The sequence below is a fragment of the Fundulus heteroclitus genome, chromosome 20 (genome assembly GCF_011125445.2).
Source record: "Fundulus heteroclitus isolate FHET01 chromosome 20, MU-UCD_Fhet_4.1, whole genome shotgun sequence".
Taxonomy (NCBI): domain Eukaryota; kingdom Metazoa; phylum Chordata; class Actinopteri; order Cyprinodontiformes; family Fundulidae; genus Fundulus; species Fundulus heteroclitus.
This window is the reverse complement of record NC_046380.1, coordinates 32697590-32718268: the sequence shown is the minus strand read 5'-3', so window position 1 is coordinate 32718268 and position 20679 is coordinate 32697590. Positions and strand designations below refer to the sequence as shown.

At 39.7% G+C, this 20679-nt stretch overlaps 1 protein-coding gene across 5 annotated transcripts in view; it reads right to left on the bottom strand.

The window, feature by feature from the left end:
• Positions 1–5208: 5208 nt before the first annotated feature.
• The window catches only part of slc2a9l2 (solute carrier family 2 member 9, like 2), a 175908-nt gene continuing 160437 nt past the window's right edge, over positions 5209–20679 (bottom strand). For all 5 annotated transcript variants that reach the window (XM_036151857.1, XM_036151858.1, XM_036151861.1 and 2 more), the window contains one exon: positions 5209–7038. In XM_036151857.1, the coding sequence (XP_036007750.1) occupies positions 6796–7038 (243 nt within the window). In that variant the 3' untranslated portion in view covers positions 5209–6795. The remainder of the gene's footprint in view (positions 7039–20679) is intronic.

Genomic DNA, 20679 nt, shown 5'->3' with positions numbered 1-20679 from the left:
CAACAGAGCAATGTTCAATTTATCATTTAAAGATGAAAGGAGCGGAGCACAACTACCAAACCATGGTCCTTCCATCTAAACCAACAGTGATGGGAAATGTGGACATGAATCAGAGACGCTGTCATGCTCTGCACCTCTCCCTGCTCCATTGCAATCAAGCTCATAGTGCACACCTGTAGCCTGTGCTGAATTAGCCAGCTGTAGACAGCAAGCTGGTACCAGATTATTAAAATCCATAGCCAGTAGATGTCCAGAGTTCCCTTGACTGATTGCCTTCTTATAGCCTTGACCACTTTTACTGGATTTCCTTACCCTGTGTCTGTATGGTGAATGGCCTGCGCTTGAATGGCACTTTGTCAAGACCGAGGACCCCAAAGTGCCTCATATTGCAATCAGTCATTCACACACTGATGGTGGTAAGCTGCCCTGGGGCAGACTGTCAAAAGCGGGGCTGCCATACATTCGGTGCCTCCAGACCTTCTGACCACCAGCAGCAGGCAAAGCGGCGGGGGTGTCTTGCCCGACGACACATCAACTTGACCGGTAAGTGGCGGGATGCTGGGCTTTGAACCAGCAATCCACCAGTTACAAGACAAATTGAACTGCTTGAAACACTGCCGCCCCATGATTTCCTCACCTATGAGCCTTGTCTAATCCCTGGACGTTCATGTCCATCTCCGGTCATTTGTGCATGGCCCAAGCCTGTTCTCAGGACCCCGATCAAGCCTCTGCCAAACTGCCTAATGCTGCCTCAGCTTTTCAAGACAGCACACCTTTGTTACTAGCTGAAACCTTTAGTGATCACATCTCTGACGCTAACGCTGCCCACTGGCTTCTCTATGGGTCTGAGGAGTCACATCAGAACCAAGTGCCCTGTCTGGACTCTGAGAAGGTTAGCAGCTTTATTTCTGAATCTTTTTCTGAACACTCCTTGACTCTTCTGCAGCTGCTAACCTGTTCGTCTTCTGTGGTTCCTGCACGAGCCTCCAGTGGTTTCCTGTCTCCCACCAGTTTACCTTTGAAAATAAACGTGTTTAAACCCACTCCTGGTCTTGATAAGTTTTGGGTCTCCAGTTTGGTTCATTACAGATGCAGCCAAAAGGTCCATTGTTACTCTGGATTCATGGCTTGGGTGGGAAATCCTGTCAACAGAACATCTAGTAGATTCTCCACCAATCTGTTTGCTATAGGAGACTGGCAAGAAGAACGTCAGATGTTTCTTAGATTCTCAGTCATCCAGGTCATGATCATTCCAAAAAAGTTTTCTGGATGGGAAGCAAAACGTCTTCAAACTTTGGAAAAAAGTCCAGTTGTTTTGTTTTTTAACTTTTTTTGGAAAGTCAGATGCTTAAAGACTGCAATAAGAAGCTACTGGACATGTTGTGGGCACAGCAAGCAGTGGGAGATCAGACTCTGGCCCTATGGGATCAAAACTAAACGTTTCTGGCCTAAAGCAAAATATTGGATGAAGGGAACGTGTCAATATCCCCACCATAAAACGCTGAAACATGGTGGTGCCAGCATCATGCTGGGGGAAATATTTTCTCCAGCAGGAACAGGAAAACTTTTAAACATTTAAAATCCATACCCAACACATCAAAGTTGGTGATTTTGCTAGAAAATATTCCGAACAAATTCAAGAAACTATATTCTTGCTCTCGTTCAGGATATTCAAATACAAACATCATTTGAAGAAGTGATAAACGCTTTAAGTTGGTAGAAGGGGCAGAGCTTTCATGCAATCTAAGCATTAGCTCTAAACAATAACCCAAGGGAAACTGTGCGGGAACAGAATATTTATACAGCTAATGGCTACATGTACTGGTAAAACATTTATTGAGTGGTGAAATGTTCTTTTTTTTTTTTTTTTGTGCAAATTGGCTGAGGTGACGAGATAAATTATTTATGTGATTCCGGGATAAGAGACAGGAGAAAAAAAAAACACAATACAAAGTAAATCAAACATGAGCTTTTAGAAGCCTAATCCTTCAGGCAATTGTCAGCGGGTAAAGGTACCGCTGGAATTGGGCTAGAAGAGATGCTTTGTAGCACTGACAAAATAAGAGATCAAACATAATAATAATAGTTTGAATATTTCCCTGGGGATTTTTATATTTTATTATCACATACTATTTACCTAAAAATTACATCTTTTAAATTGAATTCAAGCTATTTTTCCATTCAAACAAAGCGGCCATGATCATACGTATTAACTAGTTTCAAAGCTACTTTGATGTTGACTTTTTAGTGAACCTGATTTGAAAACGTTCTGATGCATGTCAATAATCCAGGTCGAAAATAAAAAAAAATTTGAGTAGGTCCTCTGGACGGGTTCACTGCTGAAACGTTTCTTCTCTTCTCCAAGAGACGTCTTCAGTCTGAGGACCATCAGACTTGTTACCGTTTGTGCTCTGATGGCTGCTTGGTGTTCCCAGGAGCTGAGTGTTATTGTAAGACAGGGACAATAGAAACCAGAGGCCACCATCCCCTGTTTAACAATAGATGGTTTCTTTTCACAAAATGACTTCCTTTACGCCCCTTTCAAACCAGTGTTCCTCTTTGTCTAGGATGCAAACATCTTCATCTCTAAAAGAGTGACCGCTGGCCTGCAGATGAGTATAAAACGCAGAATACGGGCCTGATGGTGCTGCTCTTCAGTGCTGGGCACATCCTTTTGGCCAGTGGCTGCTTTGTTTCCCCAATGTATAATTGATCACAGTCCACCTGGCACTTCACATTGCTCTGTTTATGCCGGAGGACTGGATCTTTGTGGTGGACCAGTCTCTGTCCTAATGTGTTTTGGGCTTTAAAAGCCACTGGGACGTCATGTTTAAAAAATAAAGCCCAAAACCTTTCCAGAGGACCCACTCAAAATCTTTTATTTCTAATTTTAACATGACTCATTTTCATCATGTGGGGATAAGAGTTTATGATGAATGAACCCACCCGACAGAGTCATGTGTGGTATTTACTCTGCATCTCTTCCTGCTCTGGAAAATTCAATTTACCCCACATCCTGAGAGGATATGTTAAGTATGTGGATGAGCGCAATAACTTAGAAAGTAAAGCATTACTCCACAGTGCATCATATTAAGCATACAGGATGATATCGACAGTATTATAATTATTTCCCCGCCAGCAATTTTCGGCAAAACTTTCTGTCAATTACCCACCAACTAATGCTTCTGAGAAAAGGACTCCTCAAGAGAAGGATGCTGGAGCAGAGATAAGAGAGACAACAGCAATTATTATTCGCATCACTTCTTCTGCCTACTCGCCAGTTTGGGAAACGGGATTTGCAGTGCCAGCCCCCTGGAATGTGATCGGGAGTTAAAGTTGATGCGCTGAAATGTCCTTACCTCCCTTCTACAACGCAGAATGGAAACTCGGAGGCCACATGGCATGATCAGGGCGTGGAAGACACACACATCTGGTGTGGAAGCGAGATTGTCAGCTTTAAAGGAAGCAGGCTTTCACAAGTTGAGTACGCCCTACTGCGAAGCAAACTGTGAATGCTATCCAATGCTACGCTTGTCTGCTTCTTTTCAGATCAGCTCCTCCGCTGGCTCGTGCCATCTGGTGGGAAGCTCTTTTAAGAGCTGGAGAGCCTCCAGAAAACTGTCTGTTATTTTTATTCCACATGTTTCTTTTTATTATTTGATGTCTTCATTGGAAGGTTAGCTACCCGTAGAACGCTTTCCTCAGACAACAACCATGTCCAACCAACATAGTCAATATAGGGAATAACAGAAAATGACCCATAATATGGATCAAAGTAGCTACCTGAGATGAAAAAAATCCCCCACCCCCACCTCACACTTTCCATTTCTGCCCATTCTGTTTTGCAAAAAGCCGAAAGAGTGCATCTGCGTACAGCTGTGGATTTAACTGGATTTAGGTCAGGGCTTTTACTGAGCCATTCCAACATATGAACCCCTCCTCTGTAGTTCTCACTGCATGTTTATGGTTGTTCTCATGCTAAAGGTGAGCCTCTGCCCCAGTTTCACCCTTTGATTGGCTTTCTTTTAGGATTTCCCTATATTTAGCTCACTCCATTCTAACCACTAACTTTATGCAGCTTTTCCGTCTTATCTGAAGAAAAGTGTCTCTACAGCATAATGGTGCCTCCGTCATGTTTCACTGCATTGTGCATTTGAGCTAAATCGTTTAATATGGTATTTTATTTTGAGGTACCAGAGTAAAGCGGGCTCAAAACGAACGCTTGGGGTTTTGAAACATGTCGAGAACATCGTGTGCTTTTCTTCCATTTCACCAATACTTGGTGTTGGTGCGTCAAGTAAAATCCCTATGAAGTACACTGAAGTATGAGGTTGTAAAGAGACAAAACGTGGAGGTGCTCCTGGGGTGTAAAATGTTTTTTTTTTTTGCAAAGCATACAAGCTTAATGTTTTTATATGATGAAAAGCACTGCCATCTTCCATCAGGCTACCGCTGACCAAAATTGGGAGTGAAAATTGGCAGACATTGCTGTATCCTTCGAAAACTTGGGTTTCAAGTCAACTACAGCCAAACTGGCAAGAGTCTCAAAGCGCATAGAAAAAATCTGAATAGAAATAAATCACTTTATTTGTCTCGTTGCTCAGGCAACTTTTCTCGTGGTATTTCTGCTGTGATAGAGTGATAAACAACATGCATCATCAGCCCTGCTGATGAGGTTGTTCATCACTCTGTGGTAACATTTCACTAAGATTTCTTACCATGACATTTAAAATAGTCAATGCTGTGTGCTCTTTGTTAAGACCTTCTTTCTCTAAAATATACATTAATAATATTTAGATGACATTTACAATTAATTTACACAACTTTACTAATGTTGTTTGATGAGGACATGATTTTATTCCTAAATCAGCAGTGTTCACATAAAATTTTGACGTATAACTTGAACAAGCTAAATTTCAAACTCCATTTCATCCATAAGGGATTTCAGATGTGCAATTTCTGCCTGTGCTCTGTCACGTCATACATCGAGCAAGAGATTTATAGAAGTATACCTGTATGGAAATGTGGAGCATGTGATGGATATTTTTATCTTTGCTTAATTATTTTAAACCCAGCTGACTCAGTGCAACAGATCAAAGGTTTTTTTCTTCTTAATTTGGAGCTGAAAAATAAAAACCTGGAGATTCTGTTGTTTAATGCTGACTATTGTAATCTATTGTAAAATGTACATTATCACCATTTGCTGAATAGTATCATAAAAATATATTTTTATTAGCAAAGAATTAAACAGTAAGATCATCATCATTTCTCTAAATTAATGAAAAATTATCCAAAGATACAATGTTGTACAGCAATATTATACAGGCAGTCTAAAACATACAAAATCTGGCTTGATAAGACATTTTATACATTTTTGGGTTTTTTTATGTTCGTAGCTTGCTGTAAACAGATCAATCAGTTTTTGATAGAAATTCTTTCTACATGGCAAATAATGAACTAGTAGGGATTTTAGATGAATGACCCCTTTTAGATTTATGTATGTCTGTACTCAATGTTACAGACATACATGTGGCTCTTAATCAATAATGGAAAGGGGCTCAATCAGGGGTCCTCATTCATTCGGTGAACAAAGAGGTGTAAAACAAGTGACCCTTAGTGAAGGACGAAGACAGCGAACGCTGGACATGCTGGCTATATTGCATTCGTTTTACGAAAAACTGAGTAATGGGTTCTTTCACAAGAACATTCAAAAGAACATTGTACTTTACGAAGAATTGATTGTAGAGGGGGAAAAATTTCAATGAAGTGTAGAAAACGAAAGATTGCTCAGTTAAAATAATTTCAAATGGAAACCAAACCCTTAGGGGGAACGACAAAAGCAGAAAGCTATCTTTTAAATGGATCATAGAAGGCACAAAATAGTAAACACTCAACAATGATCGTTTCAAGGTGTTCAAAAAAGGTGTATACTTCTCTTTTGTGTTGTCGAAATTGTTTTTTTTTTCTTCAAAAACACACCAGTAAGACAGCAGCATCTTTCTTCCAGACAACCACATGTCCATTAAGGAGTGGCAAACTAAATCCAAGGGCTGACATCAAACATGTGGATTACGAGGCAAAAGCAAGAGGTGCAGAGGAACAGGGTAGTCCAGTTGTCCTGGGCTGGAATACCTGATCACAGGTGCCAGAAAATGGTTGACTCCATGCAACATGTGAGGTAGTTCTCAGAAACAATGGTTATACAATTACTAGTGCTGAGTTTCCCAGAAAAACAACACCTTTGAACTCCTTCAGGTTACCTGGTAGATTTATCAAAATGGATTTGCAGACATTGCTTTTTTTTTTAAAACAGCTCAATATTCCTTGTTATCCACTTTATGTAGAGCAATCCCATATGTCACACATTTCCCTTCATGTTTTGCTTTGAAATAGATTATGCAGTGTGTCTAAACGCATTTTTTTTTTGTTGCATTTAGACACACTACTATTACTCTTGAACAGAACTGTATGTTACAACATAGGATCTTTACATTCTGGTTTTACCAAAATAAACAAAGAAAGGTTTTCGGAAATGTTTATGTTCAATTTTTATTATCCCTTTTAATGTAGTGGAAATTTCTTCCAGCTTGTGCCTTTTGCCAAGGCATGAATCTCATTCATCAGGAGATAGAAAATGCTCTAACACTGTAGTATTCTTGAACGTTTCAGTCCCACGAAATGTACAAAAAGTATACATTTCAGTTTCATTTGGTGATGACTTCAAATAAATATAAAAAAATAACTTTTTCCTTTTTTTTATTTTGACCGTGCCTTTTCCGTAATTAGCTTGTTAACCTAGAAGGAGCTCTCCATCTTTGCGATGTCTTGTGCCTCCGTGTTCGTCTCGGGCTTAATGGATAGGACCAGTTCCAACTCCTTGCCAGGTGAAGCTACTGGTATTTTGTTGATTTTAGCAAAGCTCTGGCTGATGTCCATGAAGGTTTTGTTTTTGGTTTCGGGGAGGACAGCGCAGAGGTAGATGGACCCCAAGGTGCAGACCACCACAAACACCATGAAGGCAAAAGACTGCAACTTTTCCTGCAGAAACAGAAAAATGCCCAGATGAGAACAGAGGGTAAGACTGATGATTATTTGCACAAGATTGGTCAAATTTATGTTGAATCCTAGTGCAGATCTTAGTACATATTCATAGTACAGAATTTCTGTTTAGTTTTCAAATTTCATCCTTTAACAACTTCCTTGTTTACCATCCACCCCCATCCACAAACACAGAGCTATTCTAAGGTTTTTAGACCCTTTCCAACTCCAGGGAGAGGTGTTTTTCATTTACATCTATTCAGTGTTCTCTGTGTATCAAGCTGAAGAAAACATTCTGAAAACATTCTGACATTTACCTGCAGTAATGAGAAGAAGAACATGAACCAAGGAAGGAAATTTCATATACAACTGACTGAAACGGGCTTTGTCTGCAAGGTAACTGGACTAGCTTTGGTGTTAAGATGAGACCTCCGTCATCCCAAGGGGAGCTTGAAGAAGCTCTTCTGCATTTAATGTGGTTCGGGTATGGCCTTCTTGGCAAGCCATTTGAAAGTTTTCAACTAGAAGGAAGCATTGGGGTAGACCCAGAACCAGCCTAATGAACTGTATATCCCTCTGGCTTGGGATTACCTTGGGATCCCAGTGGAATGAGCTGGAGAGTGTTGCTCGGAAAAGTGGGAGACAGTGGAAGAAAAACATCTGTCTCTTTTTATGTTTTTGTTTCTCTTCAATTCAGTTTTTCCTACATACACTGAGCAAAGCAGCATTAATGCAAATTGTGTTTGCCTGTTCTGCTTTCAATGTGTTCTTAGATGTAATAGGTTTTCACATGTGTCTTTATTTCTAGATACGTATGTTTAAATAAGCAAAATACCAGAGCTAACATTGTCCAGAGTGTTACGCCAATATCAGAGATTAACGACAGATTAGTGATTTAAAATTTACACAGTGACTGATTGCCCAGAGAGAGATTTAGATACAGAGAGAGGATTGTGTGTGTGTGCGTGTGTGTGTGTGTGTGTGTGTGTGTTCGTGTGTGTGTGTGTGTGTGTGTGTGTTTTGGGGGGAAAATATCTGCCTCAGGGATTTTGGATGAGACAGAGCAACTTGACTGCCTCTCCTCAGCGGTGTTTCATCAGGCTGTAATCCCTTTTCTTATGCAGTGACAGCCCTCAAATGGCGCAATCAACCTGATAACAGGACCATAAAAACACAACGTACCGTTTTTCAGTTCATACCATTCCTGTTAAGTTTTTGTCTGTGTTTGGTGTGTTTAATAACATCAAAAGGTAACTTCCAAAAGGCCTGATCCATTGATGTTAGCAAACTCTCTTCAAGGATGACTCACTGTGCAAACAGCACTTTGCGTCTATGCTGTCCATCATGATCTGGAAAAGCCCGGCAGATGGATGAGTATTAGGCAGACGTTTTTGGGTAAACCTTTGATCTGTTGCAGTGAGACAGCTGGGTTTAGTTTAGGTCACCATGCAAAATAATTAAGCAAGGATAAAAATATCCATCACATGCTCCACATTTCCAAAAAACGTCAATATTTGGGCGTTACCCTGTTCCTGACATTTGACCTCCATGACTTTCAGCCATTTCTATTTTTCTTTTTCAACTGCTAAAATCGGTGATATCCGTCAAAGTCACCTATTTCAATATCTAGAGTAGTGCTGAAACAAATATAATAATATAAGAATTATTCCCACAATAGGGAAATTTGGGCATGACTGTGGTAAAGACACAGACAGAGTTACACACAATTTATAGTAATTAAAAACAAAAGCTAATCTGATTTAAAGTTAATCCTAAAACAACAGAGAATGAGCTTATCAGAAAGGCCAAAATAAAAGTAAAAACACGGAAGAGACATAGCATATGGTTAAAATAAACAACCTACAAATTCCTGGCTTTCAGACCAGGTGACAAGGCTACACATGTAGCCTCAACTTGTCAAAGTTAGCGTACATAACCACGGTGGCTTCATTAGCTAATGCCCTCCTCACAATGCTGCAATGAATTAAACAAGTGTAGCGAAGGAACGATTTAGAATGTGAGGGTATTTATGACTACGATTATGCTGCTTACAAGCTCTAAGATTTGTGCATACAAAGATTTACACATGTGTAAACATTCAAAAATTAACCACATTTTTGTTTCTGAAATGTCTACCAACAGGGGTGTTACAATTTTAACCTATCTTGTATTCTGACTTTGATTCTTGTTTTGTCTTTTTTGTTGTGCTTTGGGAATTGTTCTAAATGTATAGTAGGCTACTTTATAAATTAAATTAATCATTGTTGTGTGTATTATTAGTTCTTGTCACTTGAAAGTATCTGTGTCACTTGTGTCACTTGGCCAAAACATGGCAAAGCAAACTGAATAACGAAACAAGCCAAAAAAGTACGGAGGAGTACAATGCTGCAAAATAAGATAGGGTAGGTGAGAAATGAGTGTTTGTATTCGAACAGGAGAAGACAGAACATGACAGAACTTAAATCATCACTGGAGACATTCAACTAATGAGGATATTTAAAAATGACCTTGTCTATTATGTGTCCGTGCTTGGAAATTTACAGTCACAGTCACAAGATTCTGGGGCAACAGTGAGTTATCATTGGTGGATGAGAGAGCTGTGCTGCAGTGGAAGACAGAATATAGTTGTGTTTGTCTTAAATGTATCTTCAGTGTTGAACAATGTCTTAGACAAATAGATGACAGGGATGCGATTAGAATATCAACATCCAACCACTGCCATTCACTGTTTTTAGAGATTTTTTTTCAGTCATTTCACAACAGGGACATAATGTTGCGTTCTTTTTGCAGTCGGAACTTGGAAATCCTGGCTGCCAATCGAAAAAAAATAAACTGTAACGACCATTAAAGTTCAACATTCCACTCCGAAGGTCGGAGAAATTTTTTAAGGCTGATTGTCGGGTCTAACATGGCAGCTCCACTACTTAGCAACAGTAAGCTGTGATTATTTTACAAGACCGGGATGTAAGAGTGCTACTAAAATCAGTGTTACATGTAGAGGCTACAACTCTGAACCAAACAAATAAAAATTGGTGTTTGCATGTGGAAAGTACAGCTTTAAAGGATGTTTATAAGGGGTACTACACACAAAACAGCTTTCCTGGCCGTCGCCATGTTGGAATCCTAACCTTTTAATTTTATTTCTGAATCCCAACTTCCCTGACTGAGTTATCTGGAACGCTTTTTACTCTGGTTTACTATATTCCCAGCTCCTACTTCCGCTTTCTGAGGCAAGTCCAGAGACTCTTGGCTCTCCTACCCATTTCAGTGAACCTGTTGGCCTTTTAGACAAAAGTTAGTCAAAATTAACTTCAAATGTGAGCTTTCTCAAAATAATATGCTGTTTTCTTGATTCTAATGTGTTCCTATGACCTATAAATTGTTGTGCCAATGTTGTGTTTCTATGAAAGACCTTCTGCAATTGGACTGCCCTACACATGACAAAACATAGGGCCATGAAGGTCAACCATCTTACTTAATCCGTTATTAAAGGTGAAGAGTGCAAGTTTTGAAGTTAAATATCTTTTTTTCCCCATAAATGCTCTTACAATTGCCCAACTTGTAAAATATGTTTTCCTCTTTTTACCACGCAGTCATTTCATGAAAGGTAGATTCGGGCCAAATCCCTGGGCCTTTAAAGTAGTTCAGAAATGATTGTAAGTTTCAATCTTTAATGTTTACTTTGCTAAAAAGTCTTACTGTAAAGCTGATTTTGTTCTAAGAAAACTTTATAAATCTGACATGTTTTAAATGTTCAAAGTGACCATATCTTTAAGTGAAAAAAGGAACCTAATTTGATAATTTTATCAGTGAAATTATCTGATGCATAAGTGGATCACTCTTAGTAATTGATCAGTTCAGTTCTTACTTTAGCCTATTGGTTCTATTATGTCACATTTCTCTTACATTAACTAAAGTGATTGGCCGACTCCTCACCTGGGTTTACCTCACCTGAGAACATTTGTTATGGAGTAGGAGACCAACCCTTAGAACAAAGCTTCTATTCAAACCAGAAACGGGACCAAACCCAGTCGGTAGTGGCAGGTCCTTTGTGTGATCCAATTACAATTAATGTTTATTATGCATTGAAACGGCATTGTGTTTACTTTTTGTGTGAAGTTCATGCTAAGAGTTCAGTTTTCCTTCCCTGGCTCTGATGAGCTCAGCGTCATTCACTGACATTATTGAAGCAGGTCACTGAGTTCTGACATCAAAGTGAGAAGACTCATCTGACCCAAGGATGCTCCATCTTTTCCTTTTCTTCCCCTGAATTTCTTGTTTGTTGGACCTTCTGGTGGTTTCTGGAAATTTGAACTAATTTCTTTTTTCCTTCTCTCAAACTTATTACTCTTAACATTACTATTGCATGTTAGGAATTTGAAATAGACCAACAAAACAACCTCCATCTTGGTTTTGGAGAAATTTCTCCAAACTTTAATGTGAATTTTGGTATTGGTAGTCTTGTTTAGTGCATCCTGGTTTGTTTGTTTAAACAGGCAAGTTTTTGTGTGTTTTAGCCCATCAATAACAAGTTGCCTTCAGTTGATTAAATATGTGTTTTCCAACCTGTGAAGCTGGTGAGATTTTGGACTTTAGTAACTAAATAATATACAGTCAATTTAAAACTTTATGACCTAACTTAAAATATTATGTTTGTTGAAAAGAAATGCTCACTTACTGATGTCCAATATGTTTTTTTATTAATGGAAAAGAAAGGAGTTTAAGAAAAGGGGCCCTTGGAATTGTCCTAACCTTTCCCCGTTATACAACACCCCTGTGAACGAGACAAACTGAGCGAGTGACACGTCATCCCTTTGCAAAGGGACGTTCAGGAGCGAATTAACAGGCTGTGATGCGCACGAGGTGTTTCAAGCGAAAAAAAACAGCAAGAAATGGGTGAACAGAGCAAAGCAAAACCGTGAATAGATTATAGCAAAATTCCACTCGAGTTAAAAAATCTGAACTTTTATTTCAATTTGCGCCATGTCAAGGGTGCTCCTGGGCCAGTTATTTAAGCACAAAATGCTTTTTTATGTGGTAAGTATTTAGACAGTACAATAGGCTATATTTCTAATAAGCAATGATGGATTTAGTGACTGAAGACACCTGTAGGCGGTGAGTGAAACGGACAAGAGGAACTAGTAAGCGGATAGATGAAAGATGTTAAGCGACCAACAGCAGGTAATCACTTAGGTGTGAATGTACCTTAATAGCCAGGGTTATCACTATTTGCTGTCAGTCTCTTGTAGCCATGTATTAGCCTATATCATTAGTTCAAGGAAAGTTTACACCACTTGTCAGATTTGAGCGTTTCTTGCATGCACAGACTGTATCAGGTCACCCCACAACATCTAAATAAGATTAAGATTCAGCCCAGAACTTTGAATGTCTTAATTTCCAGTCGCTGCTTAAATGTATTAGTATAGTTTGGGTCATTATCAGATGCAGGAACTAGTGCTGCTTCACCTTGACTTTTACCTTGACCTTTATATTCCCAGATATGTATGTTCCTCAAGCCCCCCGATACATGGAAAAATTAATAATGGATTCAATGATGGTGTGCTGGTGAGATCCTGCTACGGCAAAGCATCCACAAAGCATGATACTTCATGTTCTTTACATTAGGTAGGAGGAACTTTTCATGGATTGCTTTTCATGGATTGCCGAGTTTGGTGTGTGCCAAACATGTCCTCTGTTTTGGAGTCCATTCATACAAATATATCAATCCAAAAGTCTTATGTAGGTTTCTCTGGCATTTCCTTGTTTTTAGAGAGTGAAGGTTTTCCTCCTCACACACCTCTTATTAAAGTTAAGCAGTTTTTTATTATACATATATCCACTCTCATATGAACAGCAACAAGAGCTCCCAGATAGGGGGGGTCCAGGAGCTACGGTTGGATTATGGTCACTTCCCGCGGTACTGCCGTCTGTCCAGGATCCAAATCGCCCTTTAGGGACGGATTGCCCATAAGGCTAGGAGGCGCTCTGGAGCTCGGGGAGGACAGCGTGAGATCTGAACAAGTAACCGGGCAGAGAGTGGACCAGAGAGGGGCAAAGGCAGCAGCTGGCCAGGATCAGTTCTGGTGCTACAAGAGGAGGACGAATGATGAATGATTTCTCAGTCATTTTTTCTTTTTTTTTTGAAATTTTTCACAGCTCTATTGGCTTGTTTTTTTTTTAACACAGTAGGCTGACATGAAGGAGGTGGAAGAGGGGGAGAGACATGCAGCAAAGGGCCGCGGGTCGGAGTTGAGGACTAAGGCCTCCGTACATGGGTCGCGCTACCCGCTGCGCCACCAGCACGCCCGACACAGTCCTTTTAAGGGCTAAATTAAAATGGCTTTTTAAAAGCCACCCACAAACCTCCAAAGAGCATTCCTTACTTCCGCCCATGTCAACATTAATTTTTCTAGCTTCCATTTTTGAACTCCAGCAAAATTCACTTTGTGTCCAGAGCGGGATTTACTTCACTCGCACTTCGTTCTATTCACCCGTAATTGCATCGTTCTCACTGCTAGAAGTGCGTCCTTTGCATTGGTTCACATCGCTTTGCTCCTGAACAAGCCTCTACATAGGGATAACGTAAATCACTCGCTGCAGTCACTTCATTTGCATTAGGTATAAAAACACTTTGAAAGGTGTTGTCTTCGGTTTTCATTCATTATTGATTATTCTTAAATTTGTCAACATTGTTAAAATCGATATAAATTATCCATATGTCCAAAAACATCATAGTATAAAAAAATATACTGTCATATGGTATCCAGATTATAGGGTGTCCTAATTTTTGTATGATTATATCCCAGTAATTTCTTTTGAATTGCCTACATTTGTGTTGCACTAAAAAGTAGTGACCATATCAACGATTGCCTTGAGCACTGCCCGTATTTATGAGAACAGAAATAAGGTAAGCTCTGGCATGTATTTTCTCAGCATTTCTTTAAAAATGTACTTCTGTCTTTTTACAGTTCCTACTAATTGCAGTGTGGTTCTCTGTGTGATGTTCCTGTAATGCCGACTAGTTAATTTCTATGATTGATGCCCGGCCACCTGTGCAACGAATTATAATTTGTACCTCCTTCAAAGCCACACATTTAGCTTTGTTCTGGTTCAGTAATCCATCAGCGCATGTGAAAGTTCCCATCACTTCCATCTTGAAGAAAAAGGAAAAGGGCTCTGCTTTCCTAGTGTTTGTATTCTAATGAACATAATATGTGTTATCCCCATTGTTTCTAGCCTCTGTCTTCCGGATGCATATTTGTGTATGCAGACTCAAGCAAAGAGGCATGATTAAGAAAGAAATGGGTAAAAGCATATCAGCAATCCAGTGAATAAATAGAGATCAGTGGCCACAACAAACAATGACTTCGGGACTGGTGATTCTTACAGTGGTTAGTAGCTTTATGAAAACTACAGAAGAAATATAATTTCAGTATATTTCTAAGTCAGAGAAGCGATTTGCAGACATCATGGGAAGAGCTAAACGAAGACTACAACTGTCTCATGTAGTCACGCCAATGCATGCCTTACCCAGGAATGTAGCTGCATTATTCACACTACTGTGGTCCCAGTAAATTAGCGTGTATGATACTAGGTCTTGAGCCGGTAAATTGCCGGGTCAGTTTTACCCAGTAAATCAGGTCTGGCTTTATTCACACATAACCCTGACCCAGTAAACTACTTAGTACGGTTGTAAATGTGAAAGGGGCTTAAAACTAAATTCTATGATAAAATCACACTTTCAGAGTGACAAAATGGTCTGAGTTGCTCGGTGCAATAACATCAAAACCTGCCTCAATGACAAGCAGAAAAGAAAGCCTGCGGCTGCACTGCTGTGGATTTCCTTGATTTAGCTCAACTATATTCACCTTGGATGAAAACACAAGCCAAAATTTACTGAAGATTAAGTCCTTCGTGGGGGATATGGTAGTCTTGCCTAACTGTGCTTCTATTTATTGTAGTTAAAATACTAAAATGTAGTTTAAATACTCTGATTTATTTTTATTGTTCAATCACTTGTGAGTTTTTAAAGATATACAAATAAAACATTATTTGCCATTTACATGTGACAGTGGTGCAGGAGTTAGGGAGTACATCCTGCAATTGGCGGGTTACCGGTTTGATCCCCCACTCCGACCATCGTAGTCATTGTGTCCTTGGGCAAGACATTTCATGCAAATTGACTGCTGGTCAGAGAGCCTGGTGGCACAGGTGAATGACCGCTTTCATTCTGCCCCAGGGCAGCTGTGGCTACAAACATAGCTCACCACCGTCAGGGTGTGAATGTATGACTGACTGTAGTGTTATGCACTTTAGTATTGTCAGTCTAGTTAAAGGTATACTATGCAACCGAGGTTGATTTTCCAGCGAGGCTCCCCCCAGAGGGCAAAAGTAAAAGTGCACTGTCACAAAGATGCTCAGCTGTTCTGGTTTCTCCGTTAAGCCAGGCGCGGTTGTTTTGAGCTCAGCAGACAGGCGAACGCAACGAAAAGTCGAAAAAACAGCAGTATAAACAATGACTAACACAGTGAAAGTATGAACATCAGGGTTTCCCTCAGCGCTATCGGCCGCCTCGCCAAACTCACGCTACCGCCTCGCAAACATTAAAAAAAGTAAATAAATAAATAATAATAATAAAAAAAGTCGATATGGTTGCATGTTTAACACGCGGTTCTTTGTTGTTGCTTTCGCGCGTGCATATAGTGAATGGCAGGGAAAAAACACATGGAGTTCTCGCCGTAAAGCAAGACTGACTCTCGCGGTCTTGCACGAGACTTCTGAGCCTGTGTGTGCGGGCCGAGGGAGTACGGTATTTCCCCCACAGACCACCAGGGCGGCCGAGAAAGCCTTTGCTCGACCTGAAATGACTCATTTAATCATCCAAAACGGTATGGAGCACATTAATTAACTGAAAAATGTTGCATAGTATGCCTTTAAGGTGCTGCACAAGTACAAGCCATTTACCATTTACATGCTTTTTATTACAACAAATCTGAGCATTGGGTTAAATAATGAGAAAAAACAACACCTCAACCCCAGGGAGAAATACAATGGTTTGTAAAAGGTATTTGCTAACTTACAGACTTCTTGTTTTTGCCCTTTATCACACAAATATGTTTCAGATCATTGAGTACATTTCAATATCAAGTAAAGATGACCCAGAAAAAATCTTAGAAAAGTTTTCAAGTTTGATTTCATTTGGCACTTCAGTTAGCAACAAGCATTGTTGCAGATAGAGTATTTTCAAAAAAAGCAATCATTAAAATGTTTTTAATAACTATTGTAATTTTTGTCATCGAGGGTTTCTGCCTCAGAACTCTCCCATAGATGCCCGGTCTTATTTCCCTGTCTCTTTCTAATTGTTAAATCAAAAATTAAACTGACCTAGGTGAGGTCTGTGGCACATGCTATTTTGATGTTGTTTTGTGGCCTCCTGGATAAGTCACTGACACACTCTTGGAGTAATTTTCTTATCCATTTGGGACAATGGCTCTGACTGTGGTTCACTGGAATCCCACAGCCTTAGAAATGGCTTTGCAACCTTTTCCAGACTGATTGACTCTGTTTCATCTGGTTTTGGACTTTTTTTAGATCAGGGAATGGTGTGTTGGTGTTTGAGATATTTTAGCTTATTTCATGTTGTGAGGCTGGTCCTACTTAGGGGATTTTCTTATTTTGTTGGTCTGGTATTAATCAGGGTGGGGGGCAGCAATTTCATTTCCACATTCTTTTGGAACGACCCAGAACATAGGAAATCTGTATGGACCAAATATTTTTTCATAGCTTTTATATAAATGAGCTTGGCAAGGGGGGAAAAACAAAACTTGTTTATCATTGTGTCTAACCTGTGAAGTGTGAAACATACTACTTATGCTGAAAAGAAGAGAACAATAATAAAGGATTAAACAAACCTATGAGGCAGCAAAAAATAAGTTGTTAAGCTTCAAATTATTAATGATAGCGGCTCCAAGATGCAAACAGGGGTGTCCTTCATGTGACTCTGAGGAACAGCCGTACTGGTATACTCAGGAAAAGACATATTTGCATTCCATTGTTTTGAAGAAAGTCCAGAAAAAGCAAGTAGAAATTTAACCCGATGTCTACACAATAATAAAAACCTAAAAAAGGTTACCAATTATCAGTTAAAAAATAAATGTGAAAAACAACCATCATATGTAATTTAGTTTTACTATGTACTATGTACTATGATAGAAGTTTTAGTAAAATGATATAAAATGTTCAGTGCTCCCCTTGAGGTAGCCCAGGTGACACCTCTGTTGTGTTCTGTCATACCGGTATAAGGACGTGACAGTGCAAGAGAGCATTGTCTGAACAGGGGTCAGAGCTGGTTTCAGGTGCAAGTCGGGGACCAGTGAGTCACCGCTGTGATCTAGATGCCCACTCTGTGCCTCGGAGTTAGCGGGTCCTGCACAAGTCAGACAGCAAAACGAATACTGCAATAACAGCAACACGGGCAGCCTAAAAATAACCCTCTGTCGCTTCTGGTCTCTCACACTTGTCCACACCTTACCCACGTTGTTCAGGCTTATCTCCTGGGTCCTTCTCTTTGCCTGTGTGGCTTCATTCTTACAGGTCTTTCATTACATATGTAGCAAGCAAACCTATTGAACGACTATCAAAGTGAATAAAGAGTTAGAGTCTTGACCTCATTGCCAGTTCCAGTCAGACGTTTACACCCAGTTATCAGCAGCATGGAAGTCAGATTAACTTTGAGGTTTTAGAGCACTGAAAAAACTAGGTTCAATGATTTTTTACAAACAATGTTTGTGTGTATATATTTCAATTTACTATTTTGTTTCTCCGAATAATACAGGGTCAACAGTCTAAAATTATGCTTAAATATATGGATTCACACTAACCAGTATTTGGATAAATAGAATTTAGTAAGTTGTTAGAAAAACAAACAGAATTTTTTTGTAGTGATCTACAAGCTTCTGGTTTAATTCTGGCTTGACCAAGCAACTTTGCTCCCAATTAAGATATTTTAAATATAAGTATATATAAAAAGGGAAATAATATACATGGCTATTTTGAAATGGTAGAGTTTTGTCTAAATCAGGTGGTTTCCTTGTACAGATCCAGCTTTTAAGAAAATAACATGAATTTTCTGCAGAGTTGAGGTCTGGGCTTCGGGAAGATCATCCCAGAAACCTAATGGTAGACTGCGTTATCCACTCCAACGTTTTGGATCTTCTGTCATGTCTGAACCTCCAGTTCTGTCCAAGTTTCATTCAGCTGTCAATCTGAGGTGATCTTGTAGAGTTTGGAGGTAGTCTTCTGTTTTCTTTTTCTTTTTTACCACATCATGATGCTGCCGCCACCAAGGCGACAGTTTGTACAGAGCTCTTAGATTTTAAAGCCTCATCTGAAGTTTCCAAACAGACTTCTTTCCATCAAGGTCAAATACTTTCACCTTTCTGTGCTGTGACCTTTAAATTTTCTCCACAGGGCATCTGGCGTGCCCACATGGGCACCTATCAATTCTAGTTATACCTGTAGGTGCCAATTTTTTGAGCTGGAACAGGTTTGTTGGTTGGCACCCTGTCATCCAATACTGATGTGAAATTTGGTTGATTTTGAGCAATGACACTTATGTTCCAGCATCTTCTAGTTTCTGATCTTGTTTGAGCCTTGGTGGTTCCTGAACAACTTCCTTCCAAAGGTGGTTTCCTTTCATTCCAGTGTGACGGTTTGGGTCAGATGATTGAAATAGCACTGCTGGGAAAAGGGCAAGGTATAACACTGAACGAACAGGTTTAAACTACATTTTAAGATGATAAAAATGCTTATATTTGTCATTATACATTCAAGGAAATTTCGTAAATCAGATGGAGGGTTAACCTGAGCCGCTGCGACTAAGCGTGCCGTCACTAATAGCCGCCCTGACCAGTATGTCTTTAGTGGTAGGAAACCATTGGGCCCGGAGGAACCCTATGCAAACCCGGGGAGAACATGCAAACTCCCCTGCTGAACATAGGACTCAAATCCAAGACCTTCTTACTGTGAGGCAAAAGTGCTAACCACTGTCCACTGTGCACAGTGGCTAGCCTACTCTTCCTCTTTTCCAATGTAATGATGAGCCTAGGGCTGGACGATATAGAAAAAAAGCTAATTGATAAAAAAAAATGCATATTGATCGATATCGATAATTATCAACATGATTGAAATAAACTCTACCAGCTCTCTAAGAAAAGAAAAAAATCATCAAGTTAGAAGTTGCATGTTGTATTATAAGCCAACTACATCAATAAAATGGGAAATTAATATAACATTCAACTCTATGACAAGTGGACGTAAATCTCTGACCAAAGCTGTAAGTTTGCCTTCACTATCTTAGCTGATAAAATGGTAGATCACCATAAGACGGCAGATTTTCAAATAACACAACCAACAGTGCTATTTTACGTTGGGAGAATCATATCAGCTCTTGCCACCTACAGGCATAAACGCATTTGGAGCCACAAGCACACCCCCATGAAATGGTATTATTAGCTGGACAGAAGGAGGGCCCACAAAATTGTTTGGTGTTCAGACAGAATCCAAACATACCACAAAGAATCTCATGATATGTGTACACAGAAAGCCAATTTTCAGAGGCCCAACATTAATGTCTGTAGCTTATCTCGCCGTACCTTCCAGGACTCTCTCTTGGTCTTTGTCCACACCCTCGGTCAGAACTGCTTTGGTGGGATTACGAGGACCTTCTCAATATTAAGACGGTGGTTAATGTTTTTGTATCCTGGCAGTTAGCGTAATTTAGTGTGTTTTCAATATTCAGCATGTTGCAGCTATCTGTTACCACAAAGCTAATTACTACATTCGTTGATCCCTCCGGTTGTCAGGGTGTTTCCGAAAACGCAGGAAGCAGAATTACGATTGCTATTTTCTGTGTGCTTGGCATCTATTTTGTTTTGTAGGCCGGCTGAGAAAAAGACAGAACACATCAAATTACTGTTTGCCCAACCAAGGACATGATGGGGTAGTGTTATAGGAACACAAAATTGCTTTTGGAAATGTGTATTTGTGCTCATAAATGTTTTTTTTTCCCCCAATAAGAAACAGGGGGTTAACCTATCACCACCTGAATGTATGTAATTACTGTGGTTGCAAAGCAAAGTAATCTGTTGTCTTAGGAGGTTCAACCCCTTCTCTTAATTCAGTTTTTACAATTTTGTTTGAAAATCGATGGGACTAATTAAAACAAAAAAATCAGAAACAGCTGTCTCCTCTAGGATTCCAGCATTTAATTTGTGATTCACAGGGCGGTTTTAAGCTATTTTAGGCTCAGTTCATTCATAGCCTCCAACACATGACACTCATGGTGCTGCTGAGGGAAAAGACAAAATTAGGTTTATCTGGAGGGGCTGAAGAGAAAACAGGCAGACAGCCTTTGACAGAAGGTCAAAGCGATGTCGCTAGAATGTCCACCATGCCTTGAGGAAAGTTTTACTCTCATCTTCAAGTTCAGCTCTGACTTTTATTCAACTCTTTCATTCCTTTTTCTGTGAACATGTCCTTCTAGTTACAGGGAGCAAAACTTGTCTTGGAGTGGGTGTTTGTGCATAACATTATATAGTATTGTTCTCAACAACTGAGCTTTTGACCCTTAAAAACTATTTT